Source organism: Cheilinus undulatus, linkage group 17 (assembly GCF_018320785.1).
Source record: "Cheilinus undulatus linkage group 17, ASM1832078v1, whole genome shotgun sequence".
Lineage (NCBI taxonomy): Eukaryota > Metazoa > Chordata > Actinopteri > Labriformes > Labridae > Cheilinus > Cheilinus undulatus.
Window position 1 is genome coordinate 32,228,497 of NC_054881.1, and position 16,231 is coordinate 32,244,727.

Genomic DNA, 16,231 nt, shown 5'->3' on the forward strand with positions numbered 1-16,231 from the left:
GGAAGTATTAAAGCGTGTTGACCTGAACTGTTTTAAATGATATAATTCTGTGAATCTACATTAAAGATGTGGATTCTAATAAATCCTTGTGGTTTTTGTACAGTAAAATAGAGGTAAAGAGTGTAAAAACAGGAGCTGCAAAGGTGAGGAACAAATCCAGTCAGAGCCGTGGAGTGGAGGAGAGAAACAGCGAGCCGCTCCACATAATAACCCCATTATAAGCCTCATCAATGATGTAATGAAAGCAAACAGTGTGAAAATTGCCTGTAAACAGTTGGATCTGAGTCTCCTGATGAATTCAGTGTCTCTTTTATCAAAGTGAGGATGAGCCAGGGAGGAGAGGAGAGGATGGGAGGGAGGGAGGGAGAGAGTGGGCGTGTAAGGAGGTCCACTTCCAGCTCCCCTCAGCCAATGAAGGCTTGTCACTGGGGACTCACGTGGACTCTCTCACTCTTAAAACCTAGCTGCTGACTTTTCCTCAAGTTCAATTTTTTGGGATTCCCTCCCACCCCCATCGCATCTCGTCCTTTTACTTGCCAGTTGTGACTATTTAACCCAGTTTACCTCTGCTTTTCTCGCCTGCTTGCGGCGCGCGTCGCTCCGTCCCGCGTCTTCCGCTTTCCTCTCCTCTCTGCTGCAGCTCTGGACTCTGCTCTCTCTCTCTCTCTCTCTCTCTCTCTCTTTGTGCTGTGAGTTTTTGTTCGTCTTCTTTAAAGAATGTGAACAGTTTTTGTCCGCTGTCTGAGCGCTTCCATGACGCGCTGCCCTCGCCGCTGTCCTCTGTAGCTCTCCATGGTGCTGAAAGGCTCCTCTGAACGCACTGGTGCGCTACTGCTGCTCCAACAATCCTCACATAGGCACAATTTCTGCAGCTTTTCTATCCTGCAGGTGACATATCTTCATCTATAACAGGTTTTAAAGCTTCTCAACTTAAAGCAGAAGGAGTTTGCGCAGAAGAAAGCAGAAAATAATCTTCCAAGAGAGACTACAGCGGCTGTATCGATTTCAGGAGGACTCCAGAAGAGGAAAACTCGGATGCATTGAAGCGCAACTTAGACTGGAGATATTCTGATGAAGTGGACACAGCGGATGAATTATCCTTTATTTTAGCTCATCCAAACTACTTGGCGCGCGGGAAAGTGGGGCTTTCTTTCTCTTCAGCTGGAGACTTAAACACCCTCCTCCAAACTTGTCCTGAATACCAAATGGTCGTCTGAGGAGGCCCCGAGCAAGACAATGGAGGCGTCCGCCAACGGGTCAAGTTTTGGCATCGACTCGCTGCTGTCCCACAGGCCGGGAAGTCCGCTATCCAAAGGGGACAGCGTGGTGGGAGAGTGCCGCTCTCCTCTGGAGTTCAGCCCGAGATCAGACGCGGAGTCCGGCTGCTCGTCGCCTCCGTCACCGAGGAGGGAGTGCGTGGATGAGGTGGCCCAGAGGCAAGGTCACGGCGTGGGCCTGCCGCCGCACCTGCAGCACGCGCAGATCTCGGCTGGGTCTCAGCAGAGGACCGTGACCTCGTCGTTTCTCATCAGAGACATTCTCGCGGACTGTAAGCCTCTGGCCGCGTGTGCGCCTTACTCCAGTAATGGACAGCCGACGCAAGAGGCGGGGAGGCTGGTGTCCAAGATAGCGGACGACTTCATGGAGAAAATCCACAGCAACTCATCATCAGACAGCGAATACAAAGGTAAGAGAAGGAAACTGGAGATCAGACTGAAGGAGGAACTGATCTGGCCTTTTGGCTCCAGTATAACTTTAAACGTGATTCTCTTCAGTTTGACGTAAAGCTGCTTGAACTTCATTTTACCTCACAGGATGCATTTTAGTATGAAGTTTAGCTGCATCTCTGCTGCCTGATTTAAATCTCTAATGTGGACAAAGCTCATTAAATACTCATTCAGTGATGAATTAAATATCACAGACAGGTCTGGTACAAAATTGATGATGCAATCTGGAAATATGGAGTAGGGCATGAAGCTGGAACAACAATCTATTAAAGTTCAATGAAAGCCAAACTGCTGTACAGGATATCACTTAATCATTACCTCACGGAAAAAACACGTTATTTCTTAGAAAACGTAATAATAATAATAATAATAATAATAATAATAATAGTGATTGATTAATTTGTGTGTATGGCTTTTTCCCTCTTGTTTTTTTCTGAAATATTTTTATTTTATTGCATTCTTCACCAGATTAAGAGATAATTCATCAATCTTTTGTCACCTATTAATTAATTCCTGATAAAGTTGCTGATGCTCTCTAATGGCTTAAATAATTAAACAAACAATAACAAACACAGGAATTATCAGGAAGTGTTTTTATCTAAAGCAGCTGTGGACAGATGTTTGGCCAATGACTCATGACATCAGTGTGTTTACATGTCCTGTGATTTATTAATCACCGTAAATAAATGAGCCTATTTGACAGCACTAAAAATCTCCTGTGCATTTAAAATGAAATATCAGACTGGAATTTAAATTTAAAAAAGGAAAAGCATTGTTTTAAAAAAGAACAAATATTTTATTCAGATGTAAAAACATCGTAGGCCACTAGAATCTATCGGTATTGCTGCTGTGGTGAAAACAATCACTTATCTCTGCACCATCACGAGCAAATCGATTATTATTATTTCTGCATTTGGGTTAAACATCTGCCTGTGCGCGCGCCTCATTTCAAACTTATCAGAATACCCAGAAAGCATCTGTCGGTGTCAGGGAGATGACAGGGTCGCCTCCAGATAAATGCCATCAAGGGCCTCTCTGTTTCCAATCATGTCAGCCATAACACACATGTCACACACACTGACAGTTTAATGAAGCAGCGCGTGGAAGGACGAAGACTGCAGGCTGCGAGGAAAAATAACACTGATATTAAAACAGTCGAATTTTATTATCGATGTTTTTTAAATTATTGTTTTTAATGATACGTCATTGCTCCTTTTGGCTATTGATACAGCATCACGTCATCAATTTTGCTCCGGAGTTTTATAGTGCGCGCGCGCGTGTCACCGCGCGGATGGGGATGCTGATCGACGCGCTGATTGATTGAAGAAGCCGCGAGGGCCCACAGAGCGCCTGTACGCCACCTTTGATTTCCCACAATCCGCCTCCTATAATATTTCAGGGATTTGATGCAATTTGTCCCCGGCGCTAATCAGATTTGTAGGCGCGCGCGAGGCCGCCCGGCTCTTGATTTCCACTCATTTCCACGCTCGCGCCTGTGAAGTTCCTCCGGTCTCGGTTGAAAGGCTCGTCCTTCCCTTGTGGCTCAATTAGGCGGATTATTGTGCTTCTTGAGACGACTCAACTATTCAACTAGCAAAGATCTTTCGCCTCGCTCGCCTCTCCTCTCTTCTTTTTTTCTCTCCGTCTAGAAGGAGGAGAGATATCAACGCTCGCCCTGACATGACACAAGGCGGGAAAAGAACAAAGAATGACGGGAGGAATAGCAGATCGGAAGTGTGAATATTGGAAAAGCTTTTCATAACAATTTAAGACCAAATCAAATAGTTCCGTGTAGCCTATAGGCACGGTTCGTAGCGCCGTGATTTATCACTAAACGTTCATGAAGTCACTCCGCTCAAATACGGACGTAAAAATAATAATTAGCAAGTTACGACAATAAAAGTGCGTTTATAAAACAGAAAAAAAGCAACATTACAGCATGCACTAGTGCCGTAAATAAAACACCAAGCACACACTTTGATTTTCTAAAAATAAAAAATAAACTCTGGTGCAAAACTATTGTGAGTTTTCCGGTTTTTCTTTAAACGTAAAATTTCAAAATAAAATTAAACTAACAGTAGGATTCCTCCCGTATTTCTTCTTTATTTTGTAAGGTTTGTTTCAGGAGGAAGTCAATGTTGAAGCCAGCTATCTAGTGTAAATAAATTAATGAAACGCAAATCTTGAACTTAAAGGAGTCGTATGTGTCGTTTATTTTCTTACTTTTTTATTTGACGTATTTTTCGTAATTGTTTTGAGCCCATTTAGCAGTGATTTCATTCTTAGAAGAGTTAGAAACGGCGTTTTGCATTTTTTTAAAATTCCACTAAAAGCGAAATCTTGAGTCTCAAATTTTAGACTTTTCAATTAAATATTTTTATTGTGTGCAGAGAAAGATTTGTTTGTTTCTCACGTGTCAAACCTCAATTTAGAAAAAGAAGAAACTTCACATTTTACTGTAATAATCAGACTACTAAAATGTGAGTCTATTATGTTTGCTGATGATGCTGAACAGACTTTACGTTTTGACGTCACTTTCTCTGGACTCTGTCACGTCCACAAACATGTCTGATGTCCAGATGAGGCCTTGGACCGTCTTTTCACGTCCTCGTTCTTTTTGTCTCCAGTGAAAGAGGAGGGAGACCGGGAGATCTCCAGCAGCAGAGACAGCCCTCAGGTCCGGCTCAAGAAGCCCAGGAAGGCCCGGACGGCCTTCACGGACCACCAGCTGGCGCAGCTGGAGCGCAGCTTCGAGCGCCAGAAGTACCTGAGCGTCCAGGACCGCATGGAGCTGGCAGCCTCCCTCAACCTCACCGACACGCAGGTCAAGACCTGGTACCAGAACCGGAGGTAAGGACAGTGGGTGCTACTGCAGAGTGAGGGGAGGGGGGGTGGTAATCTGGTTTCTCACCGCTGGCTCATGAATTGACCCAAGGACGCCATGTTTTCCTTTCACCACCAGCCTGAATGTGACACGAGTTCAACCCACTTAAATGAGTCACACTATTATTTAAAAATTAATACGTAGATTTTTTTCCGATTAATTGAGCAATTATTGGGCCAGATGAAAATGATGAATAACCAATCACAACGGAGAGAGAACCCCCTATTTCAGATTTGTGTAATTTTGAACACAAGTCACAAATAGGCCTCAAATATGAGAGTGGAGCCACTTAAAACAACCGATTGTTCGATTAATCGTTAGCTTTGTGCACCGCTGTTATTTTAAAATGAGTGAAAGCAAAAACTCATCAATTTTTATTTCCTTGAACATTTCATTGTATGGTCATTTCATATTTTAAAAAAGGTGTTTTTGCACCTTTAGGATTTCGTCTTTTTTTTAAAAAAAAAAAAAAAGCCAACCAAAAAAGTCCAGATCGGTTCGTATTTGCAGCCCAGTGCAAACTTGTGTTTTTATCTTGCAGACCTCTAACCGGGGGCATCAACTTCTCCACTGAAATCAAACTGTCTGCATTAGTAAGGGAAACCATCTCCAACGTGCAAACACGTTTTCTGCACTTTTCGCTTGAATTCCCGTTTATTTGTCTGCAGTTTGGACTGTGAGGCAGCTAAATGACAGAAATAAATATAAAAACACAACACTTTGCGGGATGAATAATGCATGGTTGCATGTGTGCATATCAATAATTCAAACAAACCACTATATCTACTCAATTATCTTTATTATGAATTATTCACCTGCATGGAGTGCAGACTGGCAATCTAGCAGACGTCCTTGGGTGTGAATACAAGAGGCAGGTTGCTGATTTAAAAAAGAAGAAAACAGATGTAGCTCTGATTTCTAATTGGGCTCTGGGTAAACAGATGGGAGCTGTTTGAGTGTGTCAGGTTCAAACACACTCATAATGCTGCGTGTTTTTATAGATCTTCACAAGCTAAAAGGTTAAACCTCCGTCTTTTCCTCCTGCAGGACAAAGTGGAAGAGGCAGACGGCGGTGGGGCTCGAGCTGCTGGCTGAAGCGGGGAACTACTCCGCCCTGCAGAGGATGTTCCCGTCCCCGTACTTCTACCCGCAAAGTCTGGTGTCCAACCTGGACCCCGGAGCGGCCCTCTACTTGTACAGAGGCCCCTCTGCGCCCCCGCCGGCCCTGCAGAGACCCCTGGTCCCGCGGATCCTGCTGCACGGCCTGCAAGGGGGCAGCGAGCCGCCCCCTCCCCCTCCTCCGCTGCCCCCAATGTCAGGCGTGCTTCCCCGGCCAGGTCAGCAGCGGTGAGCCGGCCCATCACGCCAAACACTGGCAGCTTATGGACGTTTTTTTTTTAAAAAAAAAAAGATGAAATAAAACAAAGACAGAAGCGTAAAAAAAACGTCACGGAGACGCGTGAAAAGAGAAACTGTTGAAGGCCTTTCTATGGAGCGACAGACTGAACTCTGTGGACGGAGCTATGTTGGAAGTTTTTTATTTGGTTTTATTTTGGAGGGGCGTGTGTGGGAGGGGGGATCTTTATTTATAATTTATTTATTTTTTCAATATAAATCAAAGAATTTAAATTATGTAGGCTATTTATTTGATTCCATTTTCAGTGTTTACTTGAAGGTGACCTCCAGCTAATGCCAATTAGATCCCCATTATTATTATTATTATTATTATTATTATTATTATTATTATTGGGGAGGATATCCTTACATTTGAATGATATGTAGCTATAGTAAAACTGAGAAATATTTCCCCCTTTTTTTATGATTTCTCTACACGTCAACATGCTCGGTCACAAACCTGTACATAAGAATATTTTGCATTTTATTGGAAAGAGACTGATTTTAAGGAACTTTTTTGGTTTTTATTTGATCTGTAAGTGCGTCTTTTTAAGACCACGGTGGTCCAGTTTAACATAATAGGCTAGATTAGCCATCAGAAACTATACAGGCATATGACTCGGATTAAATGAGGACAAAAGCACGTGTGATGGAGGATGGACTTCCGGCCACATGAAGGCACAAACACGAGAGCTACGAAAAAAAAAAACATAATGAATCTATATAAAGTCTTTTTCTTGTTCTTAGTTGAAGTTTAGGAGTCAAATGTCCAGTCATTTATATTAAAAAAAGCAGTTTTATGTCTGCAGAGGAGAACACGGGGACGCAAACACCTCAGTGGAGTTTTATTTTGTATTTTTTAACGAACAAACCGCGTCCACGTGCGCGTGGATCAGCTCTAAATGTATTTGAAACAGACGTTGTGCATTACTTATGTTATTTCATATGAAGCCGTGGTAACCCTTAATTGTTCTACTCTCCTTTGGTGAAAATGTATATTGCAGATATCAAACTTGTGGAGTGGTTCTCGTATATTTCCTGGATCGTTTTGATTTTGATTTTTTTATTTGGATTATTATTTTTATTTTCCTGCCTCTAGCTTCCCCCAAACCTTCCCTCCCTCCATATGGTGAATTTTTTTGGGTGAAATTCACAGCAAAAGTTTGACAGAAAAAGGGGGGATTTGATGTAAAGAGAATTACTTTTATAAATGTGGAAAATAAAAGTCTTTCATTTATGTCGTGGCTGCTGCGTCAATGTTGGGAAACGCCACGGGGGTCTTTAATGGAATCAACACGTGGATTTATGATCTTCATTTAAACGTTTCATTTCAGTCAGATCTCAGACTTTACATGTTTTATCTGTATAAGGCGAGGAGAGGTGCTAGTTGGGTTTTTGGCTGCAATTTGCGTCACGCTAAATGGGTAAAGTCGCGTAAAATGGAGCAGGTTTTGGTTAATGGTCTTGTTTATACTGAAATGAGACATTCTGGATTTTTCTTTCTAATTATAGGAGGTGGAGTAAGCCGTTGTGATTTCCTATTAAAAATGTCACTTCAATTCAAATGAAAACCAAGTGTTACTTTAGGAACAATACTGCGAACAAGCGTGCAGAGGTGCTGGGTGTGAAGTTTACGTCACATTGACGCATCCAGCCTGACGCAACTTATCAGGTAATAATTGACCTGCACCCTGGGAGGATTGTGCGCTTTTTAAAACCACTAACACATGTATCAAACACGATTAACTGTGAAAGAACAGGTTTGGTTGGGGCAGCTCTCTGCGCGCACTAGTGGAATTTTACGCACGCACTCTGAGTGTAATATCGTGTTATTTGCGCACAGATTGAGAGAAAATTGGGTATTTTGACCATCGGCTGAAACAAATAAATGAATAAATTCTAAGCAGTCTTCCTGAAGAGGCCTGCCCGAGGCTTGCTGCCCACCTTCTGAATACGTGAACGCCATGAACACATGTCAGAGAAAATGAGCAGAGGTTCAGGAGATGGTTGGCACAGCTTTAATTAAACATCTCCACTTTTCCAGAGGCAGCTCGAAAATAAACAGAATTTTTAAGGCCTCGGAGGTTTCTATTAAAGGCAAACGTGTTGGAGTGAATTTGAACATGCCTGTCAAGAACGACTCCTCTCTCCTCTGTTTGGTTTGGAGTCGTTGATTTAATTTGTTGAATGTAGAAATGAAGGCGTGTTTTAAAAGTTAATAAGGGTTGTCTGCAGTAGAGGGAGAACGCTGACATCTGTTTTCTTAACCTTTACAAAAGAAGAAAAATAAGTTCAATTAGAGGAAGTGTCTCTAATTATACATTTTATTTGTCTGTATTAAAGGTACAGTAGCATAAAAAATAAGACTGAGTTTAATGAAAAACGGTCAAAGTTTGATTAGAAAAGCAGTGAAAGCGCTCACATGTTCGCACGACCACCCGTCTCTCTCTCTTTTATTCAGAAGTGCAATCAAAGATCAATTCCAGCTAATGTCTTTAGAGAAGGGCCAACAAAGCAGAGGGATGTTTTGTCCAAAATGCCCCCCCTCCTCCTCGCCCTCCTTCCTCATGCCCACTTTCCTAAATTAACGGCAGTAACTCCAATTCGTTTTCCATAAACAATGCAGGAGATGAAATATTAATGTTATGTGCGCAATTGTTTAAGTGCCCTAAATGATCCCATTTGGAAATTGATTGTTTCCATCCTTCTCTTCCTTGAGGGTGCTGGATGTGCGCTCCTGTGCCAAACGGCTCCAACAGCTGGTGACCGGGCTGGAGTTGACTGCAGACCGAGGATCAGCGTGGGGACAGCTGGTCAGCGGCTCCACCACCTCCTCCTCCTCCTCCTCCTCCTAGGGCTGGGCAATAGGGACTCAAAATTACATCCCAATATTTCCTTAGCTGAAGGCGATACTTGACATAAATCTCCACTTTTTTTTTTCGTAAGGAGAGAGCAAATAGTTGTCAATATACCAGAAAAAAAAGTCTCCAAATACTGGGCAATTTTTAGTTGATCAAAAATTGCAGAAACTCCTATGCACTTAAAAAAATATACAAAACATTGTCAACATCTCTGTAAAATAAGGATTTAAAGTTTTCTATACTCTTGAAAATCCACAAGTGTCTAAATTAAACAATCTCCATTCTTTGAATCAAATGGAGAAATCACTGTCTATATTGAACAAATATGTTGGCAACATTTGGAAAAGTTGACAAAACTGGAAAAGCTGCAAGTTCAAACAGACTTTTCTGTTACTGCCTCAATATTTAACAATTACTCTATATTGACTAGTTTATTGTCTTTAAAATGCAGGCAAAGATGTGCACACTGTCAAAAATTGTGCAAAAACATTGTCAACATTTCTACATGTTGAGTAGGTTTTCTACACTCTTAAATACTATGTTCAAAATGATGAAATCTTTATACTTTTAATTGCTGATCTTTAAAATGATATCTTTAACCATAAGAGAGAACATTTTCTAAATTGCACAAATGCGTTGGCAACATTTTGAGAAGTGGTTGGGACTGGAGATGTTGCCAGTTACAACCACTTTGCCATTGTAGGCAGTATATTCATCATTTACTTGATATGAAGTAATTGTTTATGATAGGAAAAAAATTGCATTCAAAGTCCTGAACACTGTCAAAAGTTGTGCAAAATAATTGGCAACATTTCTGCGATTACAGTTGAGAAAGTTTTCTACACTTTCTAATACTGTATTTCATAATAAAAAAAAAATCCTTATTCTTTTATTGAATAACCTTCAATTATATCTTTAATGACAGGGAGAGAGCACCATCTGTATTGCACAAATATGTTGACAACATTTGGAAAATGTGTGCAACTGGCAAGTCTCCAGTTTCACCCATTTTTCTGTTGAAGCCAGTGTATTTACCAATAACTCAACATTAGGCAATTTTTTAAAAATTGTGGATAATAAATAAAGCTGCAGGCAAACTTCTGCACACAGTCGAAGTTGTACAAAAAGATTGACAACATTTCTGCACATTAAGGGGGCAAACATGTTAGACCCTCTTAAATACGTTGTAATTCTAAATGATACAATCTTCATTCTTTTACTGAATGATCTTTAATTGAATGTTTAACCAAAGGTAAAGAGCAATGTCTATATTGCACAAATGCATTGGCAACATTCCGAAAGAGACTGAAAGTGGCAAGGCCTCCAGTTACAGCCACTTTTTGTATTACTGCCAGTGTATTTACAGTGACTTAACGTTGGGCAATTTATTGTTTTGGATAATAAAATACAGGTAAACAGTCAAAATTGTACAAAAAACATCGGCAACATTTCTGCATGTTATATATATATATTCTGTTTTATTGTACAAATTTATTGGCAACATTTGGGAAAGTTCTTTGAACTGGCAATGCTGTCAATTGCACCCAATTTTTTGTTGCTGCCTGTTTCTACCAGTCACTCAACATTAGGCAATTTATTATGCTTGATTAAAAATGCAGGCAAACTTCTCTAGTCAAAATTGCACAAACACATTGTCAGTTTTTCTGCATAATAAGGCGGTCACCTTTGCCACAATCTGAAACACTGTGCAATTCTATATTATACAAATTTGCCTCCTTTATTGAACGACCTTCAATGATATTTTTAACCAGAAGGAGACAGCGCTGTGTTGCACAAATACGTTGGCAACATTTGAAAAAGTTGGTGCAAGGTCATAGGCTCTGCCCATTTTCAATTCCTGCCAGTGTTTTCACCAATAACCATTCTTGATCCTGATTATTAAAAATTGCAGGCAATCAAAATTGCAGAAATATGTTGGCAACAATTAAAAAACGAGCGGAACTGTTGTCACCACACGGTATTTAATAAAGAAAACTTTTGACAGCTTTAATATACAGATATTTTGGCAACCTTTGGCCAACATTTCAAAGTCTCCTTGATTAAATAAGATATAATTCGACTCAATATTTGGAGTCAATCATCCCACACTCACTGTTAGTGGTTCTGACTGTAAATATTTTTGCTGAGCATCTATTTGATTCTTCTTTGAATCTGCATAAATCATTTGAGCAGTATGATGTCAACCCTGCATCTCATTTGAAAATACACTGATAAATGTTCAAATGTCGATCTATTGCCCAGCCCTACCGAGCACCTACCTAACTGTCTCCTTCCTCCGAGCCCACGAGGACCAAAGTTATCCGGGGGGGTTAAAGGAGTTCAGGCTGACGGACACGACTTGGCGTGTAGGATGTTAACGATTAGACAAAAGACTTTAATAGGTTTTAATTGAAAGTCGATAATGGGTTTGATAGCCAGCTCCCCCTGCTGTCATCCACGCATGGCACCTGTTCTGTGGGGCCTCTGACCACGCCGTGAAACATCAGACTGACGGCCTGATAACTGGCGCGTTTATGATGCGTAAAATTGCATTAAAAATACAGTGAGCCCAGTTTGGACGACTGGGAAAGTGAAAAAAAGAGGAAGAGGGGGGAGAGACAAATCAAACACCTCCCAACTTGCCAAAAGATCATTATAGTCCCATCATGAGGAGCCGTGACCGATTCAGATAACGACGACCCCCTTTTAATGAAAGCGGGTTATTCTTGCAAAGTGCACAGCTGATTATATAAGCAAAGGCCCCCGTGTGTCTTGTTGGATGACTCGGAGATTTTTTTTTTCTTCTTTTCTTTGCATGTGAAAGGCTGCTGGTAAATCCCCCGGCTCTTACCACGGATTGTCCCCGGCTCAGGGTTAATGAAGTGCGGATGGAGTCTCGTTGAGCTCCCGACAGACAAAAAAAAAAAAAAAAAAAAAAATAAGGCTTGTGGCCCAGAGGATCAGTGACTCTGCTTAATCCCATGGACTCCTAATAATAATAATAATAATTCAAACGAAAAACAAAAAAACCTTTTGATGAAATTAAGAGTGAATCAAAGCGTCATTTGCATTGTGCTCGTGCAGTGAAGCTTTTATTTGTTTCCAGTGGACCACTGAGGCAAACCAGCTGACATTCACGTTATTCCCATCCACTGCCAGAGAAAAAAAAAAGCCACGAGGGGGGATGAAAAATAGATCAGTTAACATGTTCAAGAAAATGCATGGCCTATTTTGCAGTTTTTCCTCCAACAATATCCTTAAATGAGAATTTAATTTCATGTGCAAATACCTTCATGTGGTCCATACTATTATAGAATTACATGATCCATTCCCTCGTGGCTGCAGCCCTCATGTCTTACATGTATGTATTCAGGGCATTTTGTTTTAACCTTTGAAGCCATCATAAGCTCACAAGAGTGAATCAAAAGTGAGCAAAGCAACTTTATTACACATGTGTGAAAGAAAGGCCTCAAAAAGAAAGCCTTAATGTTCCTTATTCTCCTTAATGCATCAAAAACAAAAGGGAATGATTATTTCTGTAAGAGGAAAATATAAGTAGGATCAGAGATAGTTTTTATAACAATAGCCTGAAACAAAAAAAAGGACAGATTTTGTGTCTTTATGTGGGCCGACATGTTCGTCATAAAAGAAATGATCTCCCTCCCTCATGCCTGCAGCCTCTGTGTATCTAACATGTATGTATGGAGGGCATTTCACTGTAACCTTTGCAGCCATCATAAGCACACACAAGTGAATCAAAACTGAGCAAAGCAACTTTGTTACACATCAAAGTCTCATGTGTGATACTCCAAACTAAGTGTTTTAGTGTGGTCCTATGAAAAGAAAAGCTAAATGCACCCTATTGCTCTAAATCCATCAAAAAGGCATTATTTTAGTTCTTTTAACAGGGAAAAAAAATCAGTGATGGAAAAAAAAATGTTTTTATAAAAAGAGAGATAAAGGTGCAAATGTGTGTTACTATACAGGCAGATGAATAATTGTTTTGGACAGCTGAGTTATTACTATTTTAAATACGGGGTGCTCAAACTTTTCAGCCTGCGACCCCTAAAATAAAGGTGCCAGAAACCGGAGACCCCCACTGTTCCTGCAGGTGGTTGAAGCATAGTGGAACACAGCCGAGAAAATTCAAAAACACCCATGTGCACTTAGATTTTAAGGATTTTTTAAACATGACTTTGATTTCAGCATAATCTCATGAAATAACCATGTTATTTTACATTAAACTAATTTTATGCATATATTTCTATAAAAACAAACAAGTAAATTATACAATTTGAATAATTTCAAAATATTTCTTGTTTTTTTTGGAAGGCTTCTGGCGACCCCCACTAAGTGTCTTGCGACCTCCAAGGGGGTCCCCACCCCCAGGTTGAGAACCACTGTTGTAATGTATCTAAGCTACAGAAAGCATGTAATGATTCTTTAAAATATAACATTTACTGACCAACTGAAAGTCTGTATTTAGATACACTGGGTACACTTTCAACATTTCCCTCTTCTTTGCATGTGCCAACATCTCTTTAACAACTCATCGCCTTCTTTCATTCAAGTTTGCATTCAAAGTGTTTAGGTAAAAAAAAAAAATAACATCAGTTATTGACATACGTTTAAGATTCTAGAAATGAAAAAAAAACATAAAGCAGTCATTTTCCTGTTTTTACACTACCATCCCTGCATTTATCAAACATACTGACCACATTGACAAATCAAAACTTATTATTGTTATTATTATTGATTTTTCACACCTTTATAAGGCCATAAAACACACGTGCATATATGAGTGATTCTACAGATCTCTAAAAAAGTACATTTAAACCCCCACTGGATGCACTGATGTTGGCTTTGTGTTTGCTGTGTGCAGCAGAAAGAAGAAAATAGACCATATCCTTCATATTAAAATATAAAATTTAAAGGTCACCATCTACATTCCCCTATCTGAATATTCCCCAGCTCAACAGCTGAAAATAAGGAGGGGAAAAAGAGCTGGTGTTAAAATGAACCTGACTCAGCAGTGAACAGAGACATTTAGAGAGATGAAGAACATGATGAAGTATCAGCAAGTGTAAAAAGGGGAGATGAGTGTAGAAGAGTGAAAGGGAGAGCAAGCAGCCTCCCGGTTAGAGATCCGATCCTTGCCTGGAGGTACGGGGGGCCGCGAGGAGGAATAAAAGCCTCGGAGTAGAGGGGAGATAACCCCACTAATCATTTCCCCAATATGACGGGAAGGAACTACAAACTTGGGTCAGGGGCACAGGGATTGACATCCCAATCTCAGCAAATAATGAAAGCTTTCCTCTCGGATCAGAAGGAGGGTTTAGGAGAGGAAGACGGGAGAGAAGAGCGGGAGAAGAGGGATAGACTCAGGGTAGAGAGAGGTGGGGCTGCTGCTTCACCAACCACACACAGAGCCAGCACCATAAACCTCTCTTTTCTACTGGACTGTGAATATGCCAAAGGACTTACTGAAATAAACAGAGGCAGCAGCTTGGAGATGACCCTCTCAGGCACCCTTACAACCACAAAAAAACACTAACATTGATAAAATAGTTACAGGTGACAGTAATACCTGCTTAGAGGAGAGTTAGAAAAAAAAAGATTTTTCCCCTCATGTACCAGCTGTTATAGTTTGAGACTAAAAGTCCAAACTGTCATAAAACTACTGCATTCTATTTTATAATAATGTATTCATTCAGCTGGCATAGCAGGGCTGAGCTATATGATAAACAACGGGCATGTTTACTCGTGCTACTATCAAGCAAGACTGGCAGAATGGATTATAGATGAACAGGGATGCTGACATTATAACCTAGTTTAAGTCTTAGTTACTATACTGGATATCATTTACAGCACTATGTTAACCTCTTACATGAGTAGGCAGGCAAAGTTGGAGCTATGTTTGCAGTTTACTGATATCTGAAGAAAAAAGTGGAGCAGACTTCAAACTAAAATGGCAAAACAAACTTTCAAAATGATTTTAAGAACTCTGAAAGTATTATTTAGCATTCATATTTGTCCTTGAATTGGTGGTACCAGGATGTAAGTACCTTTTCTCAGTCTTAAAAAATGTTCCAGGTGCTGGACTGGGGTGCAGATGCTAGCTGTGAGGTTTCACCTCATAGACAGGCTGCCCAGGTTCGTGCTAATCCTCTCCCCTTCCCTCATGTTATTCCCCACTCTCTCATCCCTATTAAGACTTTATCAAATGTTCTTCTCCATTAAATGAGGAATAAAAGACCAAAAATACAGTATATTTAAAAAAATTACACTAACAGTCTCTATCATTCCCTGTCTGAGATTTTTCTGTTATTGTTTGTTGATTTACTAGTTGACTTTTATTTACATGTCATGCACACAAAGTGCCAAATCCTCATGATTTACAACAACCGTCTCAACTGGCTGGGCATCAGGATCCAGGATCCACCACCGCCTCCTTAAGAGAGAACACAACCAAAATATTTAAAAATGTTCAACCACTCAAATTTATTTTTAAAAAATGTGGCAGTTTGGACCCTAAATGAAACAAAACATAATGCAATGCATGGATACATTTAATTTTACCCAATTTTTTTCAAGACTGCATGTAAATTTGTTAATTTCACAAGGAACTTTGTCCATATCTTGGGAAAACCTGCTTGTTATCCAAAGAAAATGAGATAAATAACTTCAAATCTTAAAACAAATGCTAAAGTCTTCTTGTCATCATCAGAAAACCTTAAGAATGCATGTATGAATTTACTGTATGTCCACTTGGGGCTTCCATACATAGACTTTTGCCACATTTTCCTGGCAAGCATTGTTTGATCCACTGGAAAGAGCTTTACAACCCACTTTTGGGTCCCAACATTGAGGCTTCTGGACATGATTATTCTGATTAATAAGATCATTTTGTGTACCAATTTGCTTTGATTAAATAAGTTTGTTGCGTTGCCTTGAGGGGCAGCCACACTGGAGAAACACATTCTTAAAGTTGTTTTGCATTGTTCCTGACTCATCAAACCCAGAGTGTTTCCACATGCCTGAGGTCGTTTTTAGAGATGTGAATGTTTAAGTATCTCAGGATCCAATTCCATTCGATTCTGGGGTCACAGTTTGATTCTGAATTGATTTTTGATTCAAACCAATTCCCCTTTCACAATGCATTCTCTATTTCTAAAGAGGTGATCATTTCAGCACCTGCTCCAGTCTGCTGTGCATTAAGGGGCTGTATGGTATCATTTAACGTTAAAAAGCAAAATAAAATGTCCTGAAAATAATCATTTTTTACAGCATATTTGTGAGGTTTTTTTTAAATCAACTAATTACAAAAAACAAGGAAACAGTAAAATAATTTGATTGCTAAATAT

General features: G+C 40.1%; 1 protein-coding gene across 1 annotated transcript; it reads left to right on the forward strand.

The window, feature by feature from the left end:
- Window positions 1-580: 580 nt before the first annotated feature.
- Window positions 581-6,168, forward strand: barhl1b (BarH-like homeobox 1b). Its single transcript, XM_041811550.1, has 3 exons — window positions 581-1,687; window positions 4,355-4,577; window positions 5,659-6,168. Exons 1-3 carry the CDS (start codon window positions 1,237-1,239, stop codon window positions 5,960-5,962), a joined length of 978 nt encoding a protein of 325 aa, XP_041667484.1. The 5' UTR covers window positions 581-1,236; the 3' UTR covers window positions 5,963-6,168.
- Window positions 6,169-16,231: the final 10,063 nt, after the last annotated feature.